This window comes from Ovis canadensis, chromosome 6, assembly GCF_042477335.2.
Source record: "Ovis canadensis isolate MfBH-ARS-UI-01 breed Bighorn chromosome 6, ARS-UI_OviCan_v2, whole genome shotgun sequence".
Classification (NCBI taxonomy): domain Eukaryota; kingdom Metazoa; phylum Chordata; class Mammalia; order Artiodactyla; family Bovidae; genus Ovis; species Ovis canadensis.
In genome coordinates, this window is record NC_091250.1 from 99812652 (window position 1) to 99836955 (window position 24304).

The 24304-nt window shown below is 39.0% G+C and overlaps 1 protein-coding gene across 6 annotated transcripts in view; it reads right to left on the reverse strand.

Moving 5' to 3' along the window:
• The window catches only part of CENPC (centromere protein C), a 105859-nt gene that overhangs the window by 78839 nt on the left and 2716 nt on the right, over nt 1-24304 (reverse strand). For 2 of the 6 annotated variants that reach the window (XM_069594226.1, XM_069594225.1), the window contains exons 1-5: nt 15349-15647; nt 9498-9544; nt 7837-7907; nt 6892-6986; nt 3844-3949 (exon numbers count right to left, since the gene is read on the reverse strand). In XM_069594226.1, the coding sequence (XP_069450327.1) occupies nt 3844-3949; nt 6892-6986; nt 7837-7907; nt 9498-9544; nt 15349-15366 (337 nt within the window). In that variant the 5' untranslated portion in view covers nt 15367-15647. Of the gene's footprint in view, nt 1-3843; nt 3950-6891; nt 6987-7836; nt 7908-9497; nt 9545-15348; nt 15648-24304 lie in introns of those variants that run through there. The other 4 variants (XM_069594224.1, XM_069594223.1, XM_069594228.1 and 1 more) reach the window with 2 other exon arrangements.

Below are 24304 nucleotides of genomic sequence, written 5' to 3' on the forward strand. Positions count from 1 at the left end.
GACTCGATGCACATGAATTTGGGTGAACTCCGGGAGTTGGCGATGGACAGGGAGGCCTGGCGTGCTGTGATTCATGGGGTTTCAAGGAGCAGGACACGAATGAGCGACTGAACTAACTCAACTGATGTTGAGGGAGGTTCCTTCTATGCCCATTTTTTGAAGAGTTTTAATCATAAATGGGTGATGAATTCTGTCATAGGCTTTTTCTGCATCTATTGAGAGGATCATGCAGTGTTTTCTTTCAATTTGTTAATATGGTTTATCACACTGATTGATTTGCATATAATGAAGCATCCTTGCATCCCTGGAATAAACCCAACTTAATCATCATATATGAGCTTTTTAATGTGTTGTTGAATTCTGTTTGCTAGAGTTTTGTTGAGGATTCTTGCATCTATGTTCATTAGTGATAGTAGCTTGAACGACATAAATACATATGTTTGTATATAGAAAAGCTAAATGATAGAAAAATTAGAATTTTCACAAAATTCCTATACAAATCAATCCAACCTCAGTGAAAATCATAACAAAATTTTACTGTAAACAATAAATAAAGTTCATAGAAAGTAAAAACTTCTAAGAGTGGCAAAATAGTGACTATAAACACCTTTATATCACCATATTGCTGTAAAAATACTATTATTAAAGCAGTATTGACATTAAGAATAAACAAATGAACCAAAATTCAAAAGCACATTGAGGGACCTCCCTGGTGGTATAGTGGTAAGAATCCACCTGCCAATGCAGGGGACACACCCACATGCCATGGAGCAATTAAGCCAGTGCACCACAGTAGAGCCTGTGCCCTGCAACAAGAGAAGACACTGCAAGGAGCAGTCTGCACACCACAGTGAAGAGTAGCCCCTACTTAGTGTAACTAAAGAAAGCATGCACTTAGTAATGAGGACCCAGTATAGCCAAAAATAATAAATAAAAATTATTTTTTAAAGCTTATTAAATAATATATGATAAAAGTAGCCCATTGAGATGAGAATGGATCAAGTAACTAATGAATGCACCTAGCACAAATGACCATCATGAAGAAAGTATTTAATAAAATTTTAACATTATGTCACATTATATACCAAAACACATCCAGACGGATTAAAAGTTTAAGAATAAAGATGCTAAGATGAAAATCTAAGTATTATATATACTTTCAGGATAAAACAAATCTTTTAACAAATAGGAAATGGGAAAAAGAAATCCAACATTTGACAAGTCAAATAAGAAATGTTACTTACCATATAAGATACTATAACCAAAATCTGTAATAGTTAAGGGATCATTTGGAAAAATACCTGCCACACAGATTACAGATATTTAATTACATATATTCATTTTAAAGACTTCTGATAAACCAGAGAAACAAATGGGCAAAGCATATGGACAAACAACTAAGATAAAAAGAAATTCAAACAGCTAGTAAACTTATAAAAAGGTGTTCAAACTCCGTGGTAATCACAGAAATACACTAAAATAACAGATTACTTAATACTGATCAAACTGGCAAAAAAAGTAGAATAAAAATCTATCAGGTGAAAGGTACATTCTTACATTCCTGGTAAAAAGTAAATTGTGAAAGTCTCTTTCACAAGTGTGCATACACATGCACACATAAACACACACATTTCTATATGTATTCATTAAGGAGCACCAATGAAGATACGGAAGGATTCAAGGTTACCTCAGCAAGATGAGGGAAATGAGGATTAGTTTTTTCTTTTAAATCTTTGACTCTTACCTTAAATGAAGAACTTTTCTAACTTGAAAAATATAAACAACACTTTAAAAAGCAGCACCACATATAACTGACTAAAAGAAATGGAACAAAAGGAGGAGACAGAAAATGAATACTAACCACATATAGTCAATCTGCACACACACACACACGTGCACACGCATGCACACGTGCATGTGCACTGGAATATCACTTAACCATTAAAAAGAATTCCATTTGTAGTAAATGGATGGACCTAGAGATTAAGGTCCATCTTAGCAAAGTAAATCAGAAAGAGAAAGGCAAATACTATGTGATATCACTTATATGTGGAATTTAAAATATGACATAAATGAATATATCTATGAAACAGAAACAGATTCATAGAGAACAGACTTGCAGTTGCCAAGGGGGAGGGAGGTTGGGAAGGGAAGGATAGGGATCTTGGGATTAGCAGACGCACACTATTGTATACAGGATGGATGAATAACGGTCTTACTGTAGAGCACAAGGAACTATCCTGTCTATCCTGTGATAAACCATAATGGAAAAGAATATTAAAAAGAATATATATATGTATAACTGAGTCACTTTGCTATACAGCACAAATTAAACACAACATTGTGCCGGAAGCCAGTGTGAGGAATCCCGCCCGTGACAAGGTCATGAGGAAGGAAGCTGACATACGCAAGGCGTGCTCAGACTTCAGGGGCCCCTCTGGAAATTCCTAAGCATGTTCCCCAACAAAAATCTGCCGGTTTTTGTGCTCTGCTTTTCCACCCTTCTGACATTCTCTGGAAAAAGTCAATTCAGGGCTTTAGTCTTCTGCATTTGAAAGAGTGTTTCAATCCAAAAACCCCTCTGATGGCTTTCTAGCCTGCCTGCAGGACTGGTACAGCTGCACGTGTGATTGTTTGAGGCCTCCTGACCGCAGGAGGCACAGGAAGCTTAAAACATCCTAGGAATGTAGGAGCTTCCGAGGAGTCAAAATCTTTAGAATAGGACTGATTAAAAGTTTCATTTGTTGAGTCAATGCTTGCTACCAAATTTTCATATCCTTTATTTTTAGGTATAGTTGGTATATAGAAAAACAAGTAGTAGACCTTGTATTAGCAACATTAGATCTTTGAGTTAAGTACCTTCTTTGTTATAACCCACTGCACCTTTGTTCTATAGAGATGTAACTTTAGCGCTTTAAGGAGATGTAGATTAAAGAAAAACACTTCAGGGGAAACAAAATTAACATTCATTAAGGAAGAGAGCCAAAAAGTGTTAACAAGCCTCTTGGCCAGAAGATAATGTAAATCACCTGAGACCTTTTGTATACAAAATGATTTACAGAAAGAGTCTGGGTTGAGAATGCTACGTAATTTTGCGTTACCCATTGATCTCCGTGTTTTATCAAAAGTATAAAAGGCCTTCTGAACAATAAAGGATTGGACCAGTTTCTCGGACTAGTCTCTCGGCCTGGTTTCTTGAGAATCTGGCTCCCCCCGTGTCTCTCTCTCTCTTCTCTCCCTTTCCCTCTCTCTGCTCTTTACTTTAATTTCAGGCTGAATTTCCATCTGGGGCGCGGAGGCTCGCCAGGTCTACTTACTTGCCCTGGCTGTTAAGACCCACACGAAAGGGAGCTTAAGGCGAGGCACCCTTAGATATTCAAGCGAGCGCCAGTGGCCCAACGTAGATGGCGCAAATTCCTTGTCTGGAATTTTATTGGTCTTCCGCGTAACCCAATCTATTCAGCCCTCTTCCTCCACTTAGTCTTCCTACTACACTATAGTTTCTTAATCTAATCTTATATTAATAAATAAACAAGTCTTTCCACGCCAACGCCGTCCACCCTTCAAATTCCCTGGATCCACCGGGGCTGGACCCTGGCAACATTGTAAATCAACTATATTTCAATAAAAATTTTAAAACTTATTCACGTTAAACACACACACACACACACACACACACCAACAATGGACTTGAGAGAGACTCAAAAACAACTTCATCTATTTCACAATTCTGTCTAGGCTGACCCTGACCTTGTCCCACCAAGACAACATATGTGCTACCTAAAGTACTTTTACCTTTTAAAATATACCAAGGCAAGTATTACCCATGGGGATGCTACCAACCTGATTTGCTGACAGCTTCATTTAGTTCTACAGTTAACTGCAGAGGGGCTTCTTTCTTCCTTGAAGAAACTGGACCTGACTTTGGATGTGACTTTGGGCTCTGAGTCTAAAAGAGATACAGCATTAGATCTACTCTATTTAATTACCAATTGTGATTAAACATATTTGTTTTAAAATTGAAAAAAAATTGTAAAACATGAAACGGGCTGGTAAAGTTGCATACATAAATAACACTGTAGAAACCAAATTCATATAACCTATCATAGAAACAATGAATAGCTTTTAAAAACCTAAAGAAGATTAGACAAATAAATTGCCATATAGGCATTTAACATCACAAATACAAGAGAAATGAATAAAGTACAGCAACATGAATGATTATGTAAAACAAAACAAAACAAAAAGCAAGGTGCAGAAGACTGTGAGATCAGAGACATGAAGATCAGAAACTGAAGGTAAGAATAATACACTGAAAATAGAGACATTAAGTAGAAGTATTCAAAATCCATCTTCCTCCTTGCCCCTACTAGGCTGAGAACACTCACTGTTAAAATCAGACACCCAAGCAGGAGAGATTTGTCAGAAAAACTTATCAAGTCAAGAGAAGAAAGCCTGCAGATATTAACAAGAAGCTTTTCACAATGATGTGGACATACAGGTCACACTACAGCAAAATCTAAAAATGTACAACTCTTAAGTATGCAGAGTTTCCAATTACCATTTTAGTTTTACACTCCTAAATGTGAGGAGACCAATAAGGACCACTGGAACATTTGACAAAGGTCCTAGTATAAGCATTTGACTGAGATGGTAAAGAATCTGCCTGCAATGCAGGAGACCCGAGTTCAATCCCTGAATCAGGAAGATCCCCTAAAGAAGGGAATGGCTACCCACTCCAGTATTCTTGGCTACCACTCTTGACCTTGTCCCACCAAGACAACACATGTGCTACCTTAAGCATTTTTACCTTTTAAAATATACCGAGGCAAATATTACCCATGGACAGAGAATTCCATGGACAGAGGGGTCTGGAGGGATACAGTCCATGGAGTTGCAAAGAGTAGGACCCAACTGAGTGACTAGCACACACAATGGACAATGTTAAATTAAAATTACCTCTCCAAAAAAAAAAATTAAATTCTCTCTCCAAGCTAGGGCTTATCAGGTGGTACAGTGGTAAAGAACCCATCTGCCAATGCAGGAGATGCAGGTTTGATCCTTGGTCTGGAAAGATCCCCTGGAGAAGGAAATGGCAACCCACCCCAGTATTCTTGCCAGAACCCCATGGACAAAGGAGTATAGTGGGCTACAGTCCATGGGGTTGCAAAGTGTCAGACATGGCTTAGTGACTGAACAACAACAAAGTTATCCTTTTGGGGAACCTCCAGGATTCCAATATGTCATGCCATCCCTGCACAAGTGTCAAAAGCTCTGCTTTCCCTCAGTGGACTCACTCTGTTTGGGCCAACCTAAAATCTTCAGTTTTTGCCCCAAATCAGCAAATACTCTCAGGGAAGAAAATGACTAACAATCATCAACTCCTGTTCTAAGGATTTCACTTTCTTTTTTAGTTCATCTAGTCCTTGTTGCTTCCACAACTCCCATGTCTCTAAAAAACATCAGTTCTTTTGCATTTTATTCTTTTTTTAAACTAGCTGTTGCAGCAGAAGCATTGACCTACTGCAATCTGTTACATCCTACCTGAAAGTAGAACCTCTACCCTTGATATCAAAGCCCCACAAGAACATTTTGAGAAAAGAAAAATAAAATATTGTTCATGAACACAGATGCAATCATCTTAAAATATTAGCAAACCAAATCAGAACAAGTTAATACTTCATGACCAAGCCAAGATTATCCCAGGAAACTTAGTTGATTTAACTGTCAAAAATTAATATAATTTATCACATTAAAAAAAGTCTCTCAATTATGACAACAATGGATGTCTTCATTCCTTAGAACCAAAAGGCTATATGTGGTTAACTATTTGTTTATACAAGTTTCTAGTGAATGTTATTTCTAGCATTACAGGTCTTCCTCTCAGATACTGCAAATTCCATTTCAGACCACCCCAATAAAGAGAGTACTACAACAAAGCAAGGCACATCAATTTTTTGATTTCCCAGTGTACATAAAAACTGTTTCCACTAAACTGTAGTATAGTTTGGAGAAGGAAATGGCAACCCACTCCAGTATTCTTGCCTGGAAAATTCCATGGAGGGAGGAGCCTGGCAGGCTACAGTCCATGGGGTCTCAAAGAGTTGGACACGACTGAGTGACTTCAATGTCAATGTAGTAGAGTAAGTGTGCAACAGCATTATGTCTAAAAAAATTTGCATACCTTAAAAAATATTTATTGCTAAAAAATGTTAACCATTGTCTGAGCCTTCTAGAAGTCATAATTTTTTTGCAACAGTAACTTCAAAGGTCTCTGATCATACATAGATCATGACAAATATAATAATAATAAAAATGTTTGAAATATAGTGAGAAATTACCAAAACATGACATAGAGACATGAAGCAAACAAATGCTGTCAGAAAAAAACAGCAGAGAGACTTGCTTGACACAGGGTTACCAAAAACCTTCAATTTGTAAACTATCTGTGAAGGGCAACAGGCAAAGCACAATCTACAATGTATGTCTATATACAATTTTTCTCTTCAATTACTACTGTGCTTTTGAATAATTTGTCTTCAATCATTAGCTTCAAAATCTCTATTTCAAAGGCGGCTGTTTTGTAGAGTTAGGCCAATGTATCCCGTTAAGATATATAATGAATGAAAGACTGATTTCCCTGTTTAGCAATAAACTACCTTCACTAAGAGTGAAAAATAATTGTGTTATAATTTGATGATTCTAATTCCCAGACCTCCAATTTCAACCACAGGAAATGTAGGACCAAAATTTTCATAAAATATCTCTAAATTTCATGTAAACTCAATGGAAATATAGGGTTCCTTTTAAAGAATAAGACTTACAAACAACTAAAATGTATCTAATTTTGTGTATTGAGCTTTACTCATGAAGCTCTCCTTTTAGACCTACCTCTTTGCTTGATGACTGAACACAAATATCTTTTGTTTTAGGTGTTGAATAAAGCACTGATTTTGTGGCATTTTTACTAACATCACTGGCAAGACCTAAAAAGTCAAAAAAAATTTAAACATATAAAAATTTTTGGTTAAAATTAAAAGAAGCCCTATATTATACATGAAGAATTCTTTTGATTCTTTTAAGCACAATTAGTTTAACTGAAGTACAGACATCAATTCAATATTCAAATGTACCCAGAAGGCATCAGGAACTGAAAAAGACAGACAAGATTTCTGAAGAAGTATGTGCCAATTCATCTTTCAGAACTTAAAAAGAAGAGATACCTTTCCACTATGTGTGCTTTTCTTTGGTTGGCTTTTTTTTGTTTTGCTTTGTTTGTTTTGGTTGGCTTTTATTCCAATCCCTTCTGATATTAATCAGCACTTAGAAAAGTTTCCTAAAACTTGCCATAATATATCTTTTCTTTAGGAAGGGGTGCAAATCACCAAATGTTATTACAAGCTCTTCAGAGATCTCAAGAATTCTGCACATTATTTCCATTAATAAGATACATCCTCTAGTGTATAATAATTATTTACAGAATTCCAGACTATAGGAATCTAGTGTGAACTAAAGGGAATAACAAATTATTCTCATTTTTGCCAGTACTATCTTCATTATGGAGAAGGAAATGGCAACCCACTCCAGTATTCCTGCCGGGAAAACCCCATGGATGGAGGAGCCTGGCGGGCTATAAGCCATGAGGTCGCAAACAGCTGGATATGACTGAACAACTAACACACATCTTCAGTATACCAGAAGGTACATGAAGGACTGCACATGTACTCAAAATTCCTGGGAGAATATATACTGAAATGCTAGAACATATTTGCTGAATTTGATGTCAATGGACAAATTTATATTTCAGCCATCCCAATCCACAAAGTGAAACCTTACTTTTTTCTTCAAAACAGTCTAGTAAGACTTCCAGTATATTCTGGCCTTGCTCTGTATTAATGTCAGGTGCCCTAGTAAGAAACAAAGAACAGAAAATGTTAATGTATCATTTCTAAAAGGTATTTGCTAATTATTAACATCTATCTTGAAAATTCCATATCTCCTTATTACAAAATACTCATTTTTACTTAATGAGAAAAATATCACCATTAAAATCTGAGGATAAAACAAGTATTTGAGAGACCAAGAGTTCCCAAAAAGTATACGAAGCAGTATTTATTGTCTACATTAACAATTATATTCCCTGATTGAATAGCCATGTCTAAAGCTGTTTTAGACTACTGCTGTACCTAACAAAGAACATAAAACTTTTTTGAACAAAGGCTATGGTTTTTCCTGTGGTCATGTATGGATGTGAGAGTTGGACTGTGAAGAAGGCTGAACGCCGAAGAATTGATGCTTTTGAACTGTGGTGTTGGAGAAGACTCTTGAGAGTCCCTTGGACTGCAAGAAGATCCAACCAGTCCATTCTAAAGGAGATCAGTCCTGGGATTTCTTTGGAAGGAATGATGCTAAAGCTGAAACTCCAGTACTTTGGCCACCTCATGCAAAGAGTTGACTCATTGGAAAAGACTCTGATGCTGGGAGGGATTGGGGGCAGGAGGAGAAGAGGACAACCGAGGACGAGATGGCTGGATGGCATCACTGACTCGATGGACGTTGAGTCTGAGTAAACTCCGGGAGTTGGTGACAGGACAGGGAGGCCTGGCGTGCTGCGACTCATGGGGTCGCAAAGAGTCGGACATGACTGAGCGACTGAACTAAGAACTAATCATTCCTGAAATGCTTCTTTAATAAAGACTCTATAGTCACAAGTGCTAACAGCTCCAAGTAACATAGTCTTCCCTACATTTCAAATGCACTTTTGATTCAATACCCTTAATCTGAAGGAACTAATGAATCAATATAATTTTTTAATTAAAAATTATATTGATATAATTTTAGATTCACATGCAGTTATAAAAATAATATAAAAGAGATCTCCTGTTCACTTTATCCAGTTTCCTTCAATAGGAACAGTTCACCTAATAGAATATATTATCAAAACCATGATACGGATATTGACAAAATCACCAATTTTATTCAGATTTTTCCAGTTCTACATGTGCTCATTTGCATGTTTATGTTCGTGTATGTACTAAGTTCTATGCAATTTATCATATCTGAAGATTCAGTTATGCCCACAAGAGCCAAGGTGCTGAACAGTTCTGCCACCACGAAGGCCCTTCTATCGCCCATTAGGGTCACACCCACCTTGTCCCTTTCTCAGCCCCACAGAATAAACTGCACCTCTCTGCTAGTACCATTCAAAGCCTAGAGTGCTTTATCCGTAGCTGTCATTCAGTCAAAACTGAAACTGCCGCTTCCTGATCCATCACTCATCAGGCGAATTTCTTTTATGACTGCCATTTAGCCAATGCACTGTTTGCACTAATATTTCTCTGTTAATATAAAATAACTAAGATGATTATACTTAACCAATGAGCATATAAATCATTATTTTAGTCAGAGGTTAATAGTTTTTCCTTTCTGCATTTAAAAATTCCACTTTCTCAAGATGGGAATAAAAATCATCTTAAAAGCTTAAGTATACAGATCACCTGGAAGGTCGGCAAAATCTTCTTCTATAGTCATTTTTGAGATGATCCTGAAAGAAAAGTAAATCATCAGTTTGGTAAAAAGTTAAGTTCTTCATTTATCCATTCAGCAAGTATCTGCTGACTGCCTACTATAATACTATAAAGAGTAATTCTTCTGGATCAAGTGAAAAACAACTTGGCTCACATCCTCTGTTTCCAAACCTTTTTTACATTATTTCCTTACCCTGGATTTTTTTATCGTCTTCTTCCTCTTCCCACTCCTCTATCTCCCCCTACACCTCTTCCGTAATCAAAATCATACTATCTGGGCTTCCAGTAACTCAAGTTAGTCCATTAACAGTATCTATCTATCTTCTTTTCTTGTAGATCAATCCCTCTAAATAACAGTAAAGAATAGACTGCCATAAAATTACAATGAAAAAGAGAATGGAACAGAGGACCATCTGTGGACAAACACATACAACAAATTTCTGAAAGATGGAAACAAATGAAACATGATAATTGATGAAACAGAAAAAAAGCAGAAACAGCCTAACTTTTAAGCTCAGAGGATATTGTCCTGGATGAGGAGTAAATGACCAACATAATGAAAATGCAAGAAGATTCATACCTAGGAAACTAAGAGTGAAATATCAGAAAAACTGAAGATTAAAAAGTGCTAGAATGTCTCCAAATGAGAAGTTAGGTAACCCCAACAAAGAAGAGGGGTTTCTCACATGGTGCTAGTGGTAAAGAACCAGCCTGCCAATACAGGAGACATAAGAAATGCAGGTTCAATCCCAAAGTTGGGAAGATCCCCTAGAGGAGGGTATGGGAACCCACTCCAATATTCTTGCCTGGAAAATTCCATGGATAGAGAAGCCTGGCGGGCTACAGTCCATAAGGTCACAAAGGGTCAGACATGACTGAAATGACTTAGGAACAAAGAAGAAGCCCCTATCAATGGAAATGACAGAAAAAAATATAACACATGGACATGTTGAAACTGGAAGTGGAAAACACATTTGTGATAATCTGGGTCCTATCTTTTTAGTATAAAATCTATAAAGTTAACTTTTCAGGTTGAAAATTGGATAGTAATAGGATAAATAGTATGCTTTTAAAAATAAATAAATTATTATCAATATAAAATGTTCAGTAAGCTGTACTCTTCCTTGGCCCTATGGGATATAAATAATCCCACTTCATGTGAACACTCTCTTTACCCTACTCACGCTCTGACATTCTGACTCTCCTAATGCTCTTTATGCACAGCTCTAAGCCACTGTAGTTTCTACTCACAGGGACTGCTACCTTGCTTCACTTTTGAACTGAATTGTTCAGAAAGATGAAGACATCTCTTAGAGTTTAAGAAACCTCAGAGTAGAGACTTTGTCTTAAGCTAGCTTATATTCTTCCCAGAACTTTGCCAGTGTTGTATACCACAAAAACATGTTTTGTTATTTTGACATGTCAAACAAATAAGACTAAAATTTATGAGATAAAAGTGTTTTTCTTTAAAGAAAATTAGTGTTTCACATACCCTATTAATTTCAGGAGGTACCGAAGGAGCAAAAGATTAAATCTATTTTACAGATAGCAAACTAAGGAACAAAGACATCTAACGAGTCTGAATTTTATCACAAGATACAAAATTAATGCAAGCACTTAGGTCTCTCATCAGCACTCACCATTTGAAACACTTAAGCAAATCCTTGATAATTAATGTTAGTTAACTCCCTTCCGAGGTCTAATTTAAGGTCATACTTCTAATTTAACACAATAAAATGAAAAAGTCATATTTTCACACTGAATGTTTCTGAATGTTAAATAACACCTGTATACAGTATTATAAAGTAAAATAAAGTAAAAATAAAAAGTTAAAATAAATAAATAAATAACACCTGTAAAGTACTCTGTTACTCTTTTAAATAGCAAAAATTTAAGGCTAAGACAATACATGCCTTCAGCAAATATGAATCAAGCACCTACTAGAGGCCAAATGCTATTTTGGCACAGTAGAAAACAAGACAGACAAGGTCTTTTAATTTTAAATTAAAAGTTAGAATACAAAAATTATTAATTTTCAAACACATTTAACAACTTTCACATTCAACTCATCTTCATTCAATTTCAGATTCTTTCATTCACTATGAGATTTTGTTTCTCAAAGAAAATAATATACATCACAGCTGCTGCTGGCTGCTGCTAAGTCGCGTCAGTCGTGTCCAGCTCTGTGCGAACCCATAGACGGCAGCCCATCAGGCTACCCCGTCCCTGGGATTCTCCAGGCAAGAACACTGGAGTGGGTTGCCATTTCCTTCTCCAACGCATGAAACTGAAAAGTGAAAGTGAAGTCGCTCAGTCGTGTCCGACTCTTAGCGACCCCATGGACTGCAGCCTACCAGGCTCCTGCGCCCATGGGATTTTCCAGGCAAGAGTACTGGAGTGGGTTGCCATTGCCTTCTCTGATACGTCACAGCAGAGTTTCTCAAATCTAGCATTGATGACATTTTGGGCTGAATGACTCATGAGGGCCTGTCCCGTGCATTGGTAGGATACTTGCAGCATCCCTGACCTCCATCCATTGGATGCACTTATACCCCTCATCCACACCTTTTTAAGACAACCAGAAATTTTCCCAGGCAACACCAAACACCTCTTGCAGGGCAAAATTACACCCAGTCTGAAATCACTAAAGTACAGGAATGACTGAGGATAATCTCTCAACTCCTTTCTCCTTTTGTCTTTTAAATGAGTTATGATGCAAAGTCAGATATTAGAACTAAAAGGGTCAAAACAATTCTGACTTTGGGGGGACTTTCCCAGTAGTCCAGTGATTATGACTTCAGGCTTCCAATGCAGAGGTCGGGTAGTGGATTCGGTCCCTTGTCAGGAAACTAAGATCCCACATGCCACATGGCACAGCTAAGGTGTGGAGGTGGAGTGAACTGTGGCATTTGCTTCAAGCCAAATCTTCTCAACAAACTTTCATGATCAAGTGATTCCTGGACAAAAAACAAAAGTAGAATCGTCCCATTCCCCAGTGAATTTGAATAAAACTGGTAATAAAATCAGGTGCAAACACAAAAGATGACACTGGAGAAGAACCAAACTGGATCTATAAGGCGTCCTGCACATGAGGTGGCACACATATTCATACTGTGCCAAGAGCACCTGCATCTTATCATATCACTCTGAAAAATCAATACTATATGAATAGCTGGATGTGTTTTACTAGGAAAATGATTTATGATTTTTGTCGTGTCAGTGTTTCTGCATTAGTGCTTTGGCTCAGTAATAAACACGAGACTTTTTGTTGAAAACTAAAAGTGAACTGCGATCAAAAGAATAAAAACACAGAAAACCAGCAGCTGCTCTTCCAGTTTCAGTGTTGTCTCTCTCTCTCCTCCTTAATCTGAGAAGCCAAGTGCAGTCAATGGGGAGGACCATTACAAAGAGAAGGAAAGAGAACTTTGAAAGGAGACACAAGGGCAATGTTTACAGAAGACTGACAGAAAAAGCAGGCAGCAGGAAAAGCAGTCAATGTGAGAACTAAGAAAAGCTTCAACCAGTCTAAGCTTTCCATATTCTGAAGGGCATCATCCTAAAACTAGGAGAAACTTATAAGGTGAGATCATAGGGAGAAAAGAAGTTGCTTATTAATAATATCATTGATATTATTGATCATAGATTTTAAACACATCCCAACATCAATATAAATAAAACACTGATCATGATTTTTAAAAAGAGAGAACGAATGAGAAGATAAGCCACAGATGAGGAGAAAATATTTGCAAAAGGCACATCTGATAAGGGCTGCTATCCAAAATATACAAAGAGCACTTAAAACGCAATAAAAAAAAAGGGGACTCCCCTGGAGGTCCAGTGGTTAAGGCTCCAGTTTCCAATGCAGAAGGTGCAGGTTCAATCCCTGGTCAGGGAACTAAAATCCCACATGCCTCCCAGCACCATCAACAAATAAAAATGAATAAAATAGTTTTTTATCTCAATTAAAAAACAAATGGTCCGAAGACCTTAAAAGATACCTAAGAAGATATACAGATGGCAAGTAAGCTTGTGAAAAGATGCTCTACATCATACGTAAATGGGAAATGCAAACTAAAGCCAGATACTACTATATATCTGTGTGTCCAAAATCTGGAAAAATGACAATGCCAATTGTGGAACAATGCAAACTCTCATTTTGGAAGGCAAAACGGTACAGCCACTTTTTGGTGGTTTCTTACAAAAGTAAACATACTCTTACCAAATGACCCAGCAACAGTGCATTTTTCTTTAGTCAACAGTATTAAAGTGTTGGTATAGACAGTACTTTTTACCATGAGCACATGTGTTATTTACATTATATATAATTGTCAGCTGAAAAAAATGCACAACTTAAAATTTATAATTTCTATTTGGTGACCTTACTTAGGACCATAGCTCAGGAGACAGACTCTCAGAACTACCCCGAAGAGGTAAGGGAGGACCTAGGATATACAGGAGTTTGGGCTGCGGGGAAAAAGAAATCAAGTATCAAAACTACTGCTAATCACGAAAAAAGACACCTCAAGCTAATAATTTTAGTACTTCTCTCTAAATGCGAAGACGCTAGAGTCCAGACTCACATAAGTCTCTTTAACTATCTAGGGCCAGTAGCCTGTTTCCTACATCCTTAAGTCCCCTCAGGCACACTTAGACGCAGCTGCAGTTTCGGGTGGCCTGAAGGTGGGCTACATTCTGTTTACTTAAGTGGAGGGCAATAATTTTTGTCCACAATAAACTTTATGCATGAAAGTGAAGTCGCTCAGTCGTGCCCGACTCTTTGCGACCCCATGGACAGTGAGTGGCCTGCACCAAGCTCCTCCGTCCATGGGATTTTCCAGGCAAGAGTACTGGAAAGGGTTGCCATTTCCTTCTCCAGGAAATCTTCCCGACCCAGGGATCGAACCCAGGTCTTCCGCATTGTGGACAGACACTTTACCGTCTGAGCCACCAGGGAAGTCCTACTTTATGCATACAAGCATATATATACAACAAGATCTTAAAAGGGGAGATAAAGGAGAAAGTAGGAGTTTAAGATAGGGACTGCTAAGGTTGTATAACGTATAATAACCATAACAGGCTATGGGGTCGCCAATAGTCGGATACGAGACTCAGCAGCTAAATTAACAAAACCGTAAATCTAAAGTACAGAAAAGGGAATACCAAGGAGTCCAGAAACTGTCCAATAAAAATGAGTTTCTGCCCCCTCAGTCATTCACCGTTTACACTTTTAACCAGGTGCTGCCTCTCAGAAACCTGTCAGAAACCTGCCTCTTTACACCAGCAATTCTGAAAGAAACTGTCAATTTCAAGGCTTCCCAACACTACCAAGGACAGAAAATTATTGGGAGGACTACGAACTGAAAGCTCAGTCGCTCAGTGGTATCCGATTCTTTGCGACCTCATGGACTGTAGTCCGCCAGTACCCTCTGTCCAGGGGATTCTCCAGGCAAGAACACTGTAGTGTGTTGCCATTTCTTCCTTCAGGGAATCTTCCCCACCCACGGATCGAACCCTCCTCTCTGACATCTCCTTGCATTGGCAGGCAGATTCTTTACCACTGAGCCACTTGCTGAATTCCTAGAACTGAAGTTAGGCTCAAAAGTAGAAATCACAAGATTCTCAGAAGAGAAAGCTACCCGTCACAACTGGACTACAAAAAGCCTGAAGAAACACTGCAAGTAAAGTAACTCTGAATAGTGGCATCCGCTCACTTCCCAACTCAAAAAATTCGCGCTGCTTTCCATCGAAATCCTCCAGAAGCGACAACACCGGCCCGAAGCTTCATTCTCCCCGTTTCACCCGGTCCCAGGCCTGCACTTACCAGCCCCCATGCAGCCATGTTCCGGCCCCGCTCCGACCGGGCAGGGTTTTAGGGCGTAAGTCTACCCGGGTCAAAGCTCTGGGCAGCCCAGCGAGGACTCAGTCACCCCAAAACCAGCCAGAAGGAAACCCAGCAGCGCCCTTAGGCGAGAAACAAAGGGAGGCAGAGGGCGGGCTCCAAGAGTCCCCAGGCTACCGAGCAAGCGCGCCCACAAGCGCGCCGCGTCCTACGCAATTTAAAACGGACTGCACATGCGCAAAATGGGCTTGCCGACTCCAAAGGAAGAGACGTTGTGTGCCCGCCCCCTCACTTGTACTCCCCTCGCCGCCTTTTCGTAGCCCCACCCACCCGCAGTAGCCCCGCCCGCCCCACCAAGCAGCGCGACCCCATCCTCCCAAAGACTTAACCTCTCTTGCTCCCACAGCTTCCTTGTCCCTTTCTGGCTCACTCTCCCTCTATCCCACGCGGAGGAGGTGTAAAACTTCTTGATGGTTACATTACAAAGTAAACAGTAATATTTGGAAGGATACAAGGTGAAAAAACTGCTGAAAACAGTTAAAGAGTAATGTTTTACTGTGCAGGTTTAACTGTGCTAGCCACACCCTAGCCCACATATGCATCATCTCTGAAAGGAATAATGGTATATTAATAATAGTGATGGATGATGTATTCCGCTCCCCCCCTCCGCTATTACACGGCGGGGGGTGGGGGGGGATTACTATTTCTGTGAGGCAGTGGCAACAAAATGATCTATGTAAGTACGTACCACTTAAGTGTGATGTCCTGAAAAGAATCCTAAATCAGAAGTCTTGAAACCTGCTCAGTGGACTAGTTATGTCATGTATGACAAGCTCTGGCACCATTTTAGCAGGTTCCTTATTTACATAAAGGTAAAGTTAAGTTAGATGCTCTGAAGACTGACTGCTGCTGCTGCTAAGTCGCGTCAGTCGTGTCCGACTCTGTGCGACCTCATAGACGGCAGCTCAACAGGCTCCTCTGTCCCTGGGATTCTCCAGGCAAGAACACTGGAGTGGGTTGCCATTTCCTTCTCCAATGCATGAAAGTGAAAAGTGAAAGTGAAGTCGCTCAGTCATGTCCGACTCTTAGCGACCCCATGGACTATAGCCTACCAGGCTCCTCCATCCATGGGATTCTCCAGGCATGAATACTGGAGTGGGTTGCCATTGCCTTCTCCAAGACTGACTAGACCTGACCATTTTATGAGTCTATGACCTTTTTTTATGATTTAATAAAAAAATGTATCAGGGAATTCAAATCAGAAAATGGATGACCTTCCCTTAGGCAAGGGAAACAAAAGCAAAAATGAATAAATGGGGCTTTATCAAGCTAAAAATATTTTGCATGTTGGAGGAGATTATCAACAAAATGAAAAGGCCACCTATCAAAGGGGAGAAGCTATTTGCAAGTTGTACATACAATAAGGAGTAAATACCCAAAATATACAAAGCATTCATATAATTTAACATCAAAAAGCTAAAGAACCCAATTAAGAGTGAGCAGAGGAGCTGAATAGACATTTTCTAAGCAGATCCAACCAGTCCATTCTAAAGATCAGTCCTGAGTGTTCTTTGGAAGGAATGATGCTAAAGCTGAAACTCCAGAACTTTGGACACCTCATGCAGAGTTGACTCATTGGAAAAGACTCTGATGCTGGGAGGGATTGGGGGCAGGAGAAGGGGACGACAGAGGATGAGAGGGCTGGATGGCATCACTGACTCGATGGACATGAGTTTGGGTGAACTCTGGGAGTTGGTGATGGACAGGGAAGCCTGGTGTGCTGCGGTTCATGGGGTCAAGGGGAGTTGGACACGACTGAGTGACTGAACTGACTGAGTGTATAGATACAGAGAACAAACAGGTGGTTATGGGGGGGATGGGGGAGGCAAGAAATAGGTGAGGAAGATTAAGAGGTACAAACTTCTACTTTCAAAATAGATGAGTCACAGATATGAAATATATAGTGTAGGGAATATAGTCAATAACTAATAAAATATATTATTTATTGAATAAATTCATTAATCAAGAGTTGAACAAATTTTTTTTTAATTTGTAATGTTTTAACAAATGTTGTTACCAGAAAAGACTTTTTTTTTTTTTGTAGGAAAGAAGCACTGAAAAATCAGACAAGTCTGAGTTTCACTCTACTTCACTAATTCTGCCATAATGAACAAGTTAAACTGTAAGTTTCTCAATTCTCCTGTCGGTAAAATAGGAATAATGTTAAAGTTGTTGAAATCTGGATTAATTTGTTTTGAGATCTAGTTGAAATGCCTAAAACATGGCAAGAATTCAATAAATGATGCTACTGGTATTATTATGGTGCTTTTTAGACTTGGTCTAGCAGAACTTTTGCCAACCAGACTATATTATATAATTTGGTCTCACACTTGAAATAGTAACACATACAATTATTTACTGAGTGCATACTGTATGGCAAGTTCTATCCTAAATGTTCTCCATGCAATAACTTTTTTAATTCTTAGAATATTCCTATGAGAAAAGACAACTAATATTGACATTTTATAGTCAACAGAAATGGAACTGTCTTTAAGTAACTGCCCAAGATCACACTACCATTAAACAGCAGAGCTGGGCATGAACCCATGTGCATAACTATGTAAAATTATGTGAACAGAAATGAGATCAGAGGTTACCAGAGGATGATGTCATGGGGGAGGAAGACACTGACTACAGAGAATCAGGAGGTAAATTTTTGCAATGGTGGAAATAATAATTTATGTCTTGATTATAGTGGTGGTTATATGTAAAAATACATATATGACCTCTTAAAACTGTGCTCATTTTTAAAAGGATGAACTTTGTTGTAAATTATATCTCAATAGGGGTCACACAGAGTCGGAGGCAACTGAAGTGACTTAGCAGCAACAGCAGCAGCAGGGGTTTCTCTGGTCACTCAGTGGTAAAGAATCTGTCTGCAGTCTCCCCTGGAGAAGGAAATGGCAACTCACTCCAGTATTCTTGCCTGGGAAATCTCATGGACAGAGGAGCCTGACAGGCTACAGTCGCAAAAGATTGGGACACAACTTAGCGACTAAATAATACCTCAGAACAACAGACTGGTTCCAAATAGGAAAAGTGGTACATCAAGGCTGTATATTGTCACCCTGCTTATTTAACTTCTATGCAGAGTACATCATGAGAAACACTGGACTGGAAGAAACACAAGCTGGAATCAAGATTGCTGGGAGAAATATCAATAACCTCAGATATGCAGATTACACCACCCTTATGGCAGAAAGTGAAGAGGAGCTAAAAAGCCTCTTGATGAAAAGTGAAAGAGGAGAGCGAAAAAGCTGGCTTAAAGCTCAACATTCAGAAAACAAAGATCATGGCATCTGGTCCCATCACGCATGGGAAATAGATGGGGAAACAGTGGAAACAGTGTCAGACTTTATTGTTTTGGGCTCCAAAATCACTGCAGATGGTGATTGCAGCCATGAAATTAAAAGACGCTTACTCCTGGAAGAAAAATTATGGCCAACCTAGATAGTATATTCAAAAGCAGAGACATTACTTTGCCAACTAAGGTCCGTCTAGTCAAGGCTATGGTTTTTCCAGTGGTCATGTATGGATGTGAGAGTTGGACTGTGAAAAAGGCTGAGTGTCAAACAATTGATGCTTTTGAAGTGTGGTGTTGGAGAAGACTCTTGAGAGTCCCTTGGACTGCAAGGAGATCCAACCAGTCCATTCTGAAGGAGATCAACCCTGGGATTTCTTTGGAAGGAATGATGCTAAAGCTGAAGCTCTAGTACTTTGGACACCTCATGCGAAGAGTTGACTCATTGGAAAAGACTCTGATGCTCGGAGGGATTGGGGGCACGAGGAGAAGGGAATGACAGAGGATGAGATGGCTGGATGGCCTCATGGACTCGATGGAGTCTGAGTGAGTCTGAGTGAACTCCGGGAGATGGTGATGGACAGGGAGGCCTGGCGTGCTGCGATTCGTGGGGTCGCAAAGAGTCGGACACGACTGAGCAACTGAACTGAACTGAACTGAACTGAACTGAAACTTAACTTGAAAAATTAAGAACATGAGAGAGAGAGACATACAAACCAAATGCAATGTGTGAGCTTTGATCAGAGTCTTCGGATCAAAGAAGCTATATTAGAGCATTAACCAACAGTGGAAAAGTAAAATATTGACCACTGTATGACCGAGAATTGTAAATTTTCTTAGATATTATAATGCTATTGTTAATATAAGAGAATGTCCTTACCTCGTTTGTTAAGTATATTCACTTAGCTTTTTCTGACGAAATTGTTTTCAGATTCAAAGATTCTACCAGACTGTGACTGCCAAGTTAATAAAGTGTGCTTGCAATATGCAGATAGATGGCAGCAACGTTCACCAAAAAAAAAAAAAAAAATTAAAAAAAAAAATAATGTTAAGCACTATGTCTTAAAGTCCTGCATTGAGCTGGTAATTTTAGAGTGCTGTATAAACTGATCCAGCATTAAGTTTCCTATGTTATTTTGGCACCAACCATTCGATTCTTAGTTGCAATTATACTTCATTATATAATACATTGCTTCTCTTAACAAGAACATAACAAATCTCTATTCTCTAGTCTCCATTTCTGTTGCCTCTAGTTTACTTTTAGACAATATAACTCTTTTCTCAAAAACAGAGCTTTTGTAATTTAAAACACACTTAGATTTTCAAAAATTTAATACAGTTGTGCATTATAAGTTTAACCTTGCAAAGACAAATTACTTTGATGGTACTAGGCAAAAATTTAAACAATGTACATTCATACTTGGGCTTCCTTGATGGCTCAGACAATAAAGAATCTGCTTGCAATTCTGGAAACCTGGGTTCAAACCCTGGGTTAGGAAGATTCCCTGGAGGAGGGCATGGCAACCCACTCCAATATTCCTGCCTGGAGAATCCCCATGCACAGAGGGGCCTGGTGGGCTACAGTCCATGGGGTCACAAAGAGTGGGACAGGACTGAGCGACTAAGCATTATTGACATAAACGTGCTCTAGATACATTATTTGAATAGATCATGGGCTTCCCTGGTGGCTTGAAAGGTAAAGAAAGACTCTGCCTGCAACTCTAGGAGACAAAGGTTCAATCCCTGGGTTGGGAAGATCTCCTGGAGAAGGAAATGGCAACCCACTCCTATTCTTGCCTGGAAAATTCCATAGACAGAGGAGCCTGGTGAGTTACAATCCATGGGGTAGCAAAGAGTAGGCACCACTGAGCAACTTTCACTTTCACTTTGAATAGATACATTATTCGAAAAACATAGTTTATCAAATAGCAGTACAGAATTTACCTGACTGTATAAATATACACAAATAGAGAAAAAGTGCCAAAAAGTTATGATACCCATCCAAACAATGCTAATGGTATAGATAATAGAATAACATGTAATTTTCATTGTCTTTGTGCCTTTCGCTTTTGTCTAAGACTCATGTAAGTTTACTTATAATTAGAAAAAATAAATTATTTTAAATATGTATAGGAAGTGATATATATTATAAACTCAAGTGCCTAAAGAAAGTTTAAACACACAAAATGCCAAAATTGTAGCTTGCTGACAATACCTAACAGTAAGAGATTTACAAGCTGAAAGAAATAGAAAGATAAACTACAAGCAAAGTTGTGAGGCAGAAACGATGTGCTGTTGATAAATCTGTCAGACACTGAAAAACTGTTCATATTTGCAAAATAGAACTAGATTATAGAGCAACTCCAATGTTAGGATAACTTTTCCTTTATTCCTATAGACCTTGGAAAACTGTATTGATCTGGGATAAGTTACATAAATTCATGCTAGTTAATTTAGGCATTTGTCAGCTTACAGTATGGTTGGAAGGGATGGAAAAATAATGTATTTTGGGCTTTTAGAAATGATTCCCAAACATACACTACAGAACTGAACCATGAAGAGCCAGTTGCATGAAGCAAAGTGAAAAACTGGGAAGTCGATTTTAATGCTTAGTTTCCAGAACCATACTGATGCTGCATAATGAGAAAGTCACCATAATTACCAAACTGCCATGTCAAGGAAGCCACCAAAACCAAGAAGTCTCCATGAGCAGGAAACATCCTAACTGCTTCTGGCTTCAGAAGCCCATTGTACCTGCCCTGATTGTTATCAGAAAACCAGTGTTCCATGCCTTGACTATCAACACTCATGAAACTGGTGATCACACACTGAGACTTCTGATAACATTGCCACAGAAAAATCAGATGCCTATAAACCATGCTCACCTACAGAAAAACCAAAGGACTGAGAAAGAATGAGTTCTATCTCCCCTCCTCCTTGCCAATATTGAATGCAGGCCCTCTCTAGCTACAAAGAAGACTGAGAAATGTAGTTTTTAACTTTTAAGCCTCTGCAGTAAAGAATGGCACACTAGCAGGGGTTGGAATGGATGTAAAGCACCAACCTATGGTTAACAAGGTTATTGAATTAAACCACTCTGACAGAGCAACTAATGTCACTTCCGTAACAGTGATTCCTTACATTTTGTTTTCCTTTCTGTCACAGAAGATCTAGTAGAAACATTTTCTGAATAAAAATGACTTCAGTTCAGTTCAGTTCATTTCAGTCACTCAGTCGTGTCCGACTCTTTGTGACCCCATGAATCGCAGCACGCCAGGCCTCCCTGTCCATCACCAACTCCCGGAGTTCACTCAGATTCATGCCCACCGAGTCAGTGATGCCATCCAGCCATCTCATCCTCTGTCTTCCCCTTCTCCTCCTGCCTCCAATCCCTCCCAGCATCAAAGTCTTTTCCAATGAGTCAACTCTTCACATGACTTACTATGGCATAAAGTTTTCACCTAATCATTAAAATTAAGACTGTTTTCAGTTAGAATTAAAGCTGTGAAACATTAATGTATTCAGTTCACATATCTTCAAGATTTACTGCAATACACTGTGATACAAATGGCAATAAATTGTCAATAAACATTAATTAAAACAAGGGTCAGAAATTAGGAAGTACGAAGAGTCGGACACAACTGAGCAACTTCACTTTCACTTTTCACTTTCACGCACTGGAGAAGGAAATGGCAACCCACTGCAGTGTTCTTGCCTGGAGAATCCCAGGGATGGGGGAGCCTGGTGGGCTGCTGTCTATGGGGTCGCACAGAGTTGGACACGACTGAAGTGACTTAGCAGCAGCAGCAGAGAGGGATTGGAAACTTCTATTCAGATTTACCGACTGAATCAATTTCAATAAATTGGATAATAAAGTATTTTAGAGACCCTTAAATATTGTAAAAATGTGCATCCATTCACTTTAATTGTATTATAACATAGATGACTTATAGATAACAAAGAATATTAAAATATTGGTTTTATTTGAGTTAATTCATAAAGTTCACTCAAAGCTGTTGAGTTATATTTTTCATATATCCTGATCTAAAACAAATTCCTGTGATGAAGATGCTGATGATGACTATACAAGTTGGATTTTGAATATTTTCAAGAATTTTATAATAATATAATTGTTATGTTTGTGCATGTGCTTAGTTGATCAGTTGTGTTCAACTCTTTGTGACCCCACTGACTGTAGCCTGCCAGGCTCCATGGAATTTTCCAGGCAAGAATACTAGAGTGGGTTGCCATTTCTTACTCCAGGGGATCTTCCCAACTCAGGGATTGAACCTGTGTCTCTTGCATCTCCTGCATTGGCAGGCGGATTCTTTACCAACTCTGCCACCTGGGAAGTCCATGATTGTTATACAAGGCAACAAAACAATCATACAACAACCAATGTTCACACATATCAGAAAAAAAAAGAAATTCCTGTCATAGTGGGGGCTAAGAACTAGAATCACAACATTTTTTTCAGCTGGAAAAATTTAATAAATAGTTATGGTTACCACAATCTATAATACTTCTTATTGGCCTTGACTTCAAAACAATCCCTGTATTTGAAAAACTCAGTGTCCTGTTCATACAGAGGCTATATAAGTAACTAAAATATAATGGAACAAATACTATAATAAAAAATTCATAAAATGCTATGGGAATGCAGGATGAGAGAGACAAATGTTCCTTTTGAGGATGCGGAAGGATTCAGAAGATCTTCACAACAAAGATATACTCAATATGGGTCTTCAAGGACAAGTAGGGAGTTGTATTAACAAGAGGGCAGAAGGGCACCAAAGCAAAGTGTACAGTGATTGGAAAGGTATGAGGAGAGGGGAAAGACCATGAGTATTAAGACAACTGAGAGTAAGCAAAGTTACTAGAAGAGAGAGTATTTTTAAGGAGTAGATTTAAAAGGGTTAGGAATGACCTTGTGATGTTTGAACATTTTGTTGGTGCTCAATTAATATTTACTGCTGATGAAAAAGATAAAAGAATGAATCTGAAGGACTGAGAATTCATAAAATGTTTGAAGCAGGGAAATGACTGGCTTATACTGCATTTTAAATGGATCAGAGAGGCAAAGAGTGGAAAACAGGAGGATGCTAGAAAGAAGCCAACCCACTCCAGTACTCTTGCCTGGCAAATCCCATGGATGGAGGAGCCTGGTAGGCTGCAGTCCATGGGGTCACTAAAAGTCAGACACGACTGAGTGACTTCACTTTCACTTTTCACTTTCATGCATTGGAGAAGGAAATGGCAACCCACTACAGTGTTCTTGCCTAGAGAATCCCAGCGATGGGGGAGCCTGGAGGGCTACTGTCTATGGGGTCGCACAGAGTCGGACACAACTGAAGCGACCTAGCAGCAGCAGCAGCAGCAGCAGCAGCAGCAGCAGCAGAAAGAAGCCGGGGCTTCCCAGGTGGCAGTAGTGGTAAAGAATCTGATTGGCTATGCAGGAACTTAAGAGATGCGGGTTCCATCCCTGGGTCAGGAAGATCCCCTGGAGAAGGGCATGGCAAGAACCTGGTCGGCTATAGTCTATGGGGTTGTACAGAGTCGGACGCAACTGAAGCGACT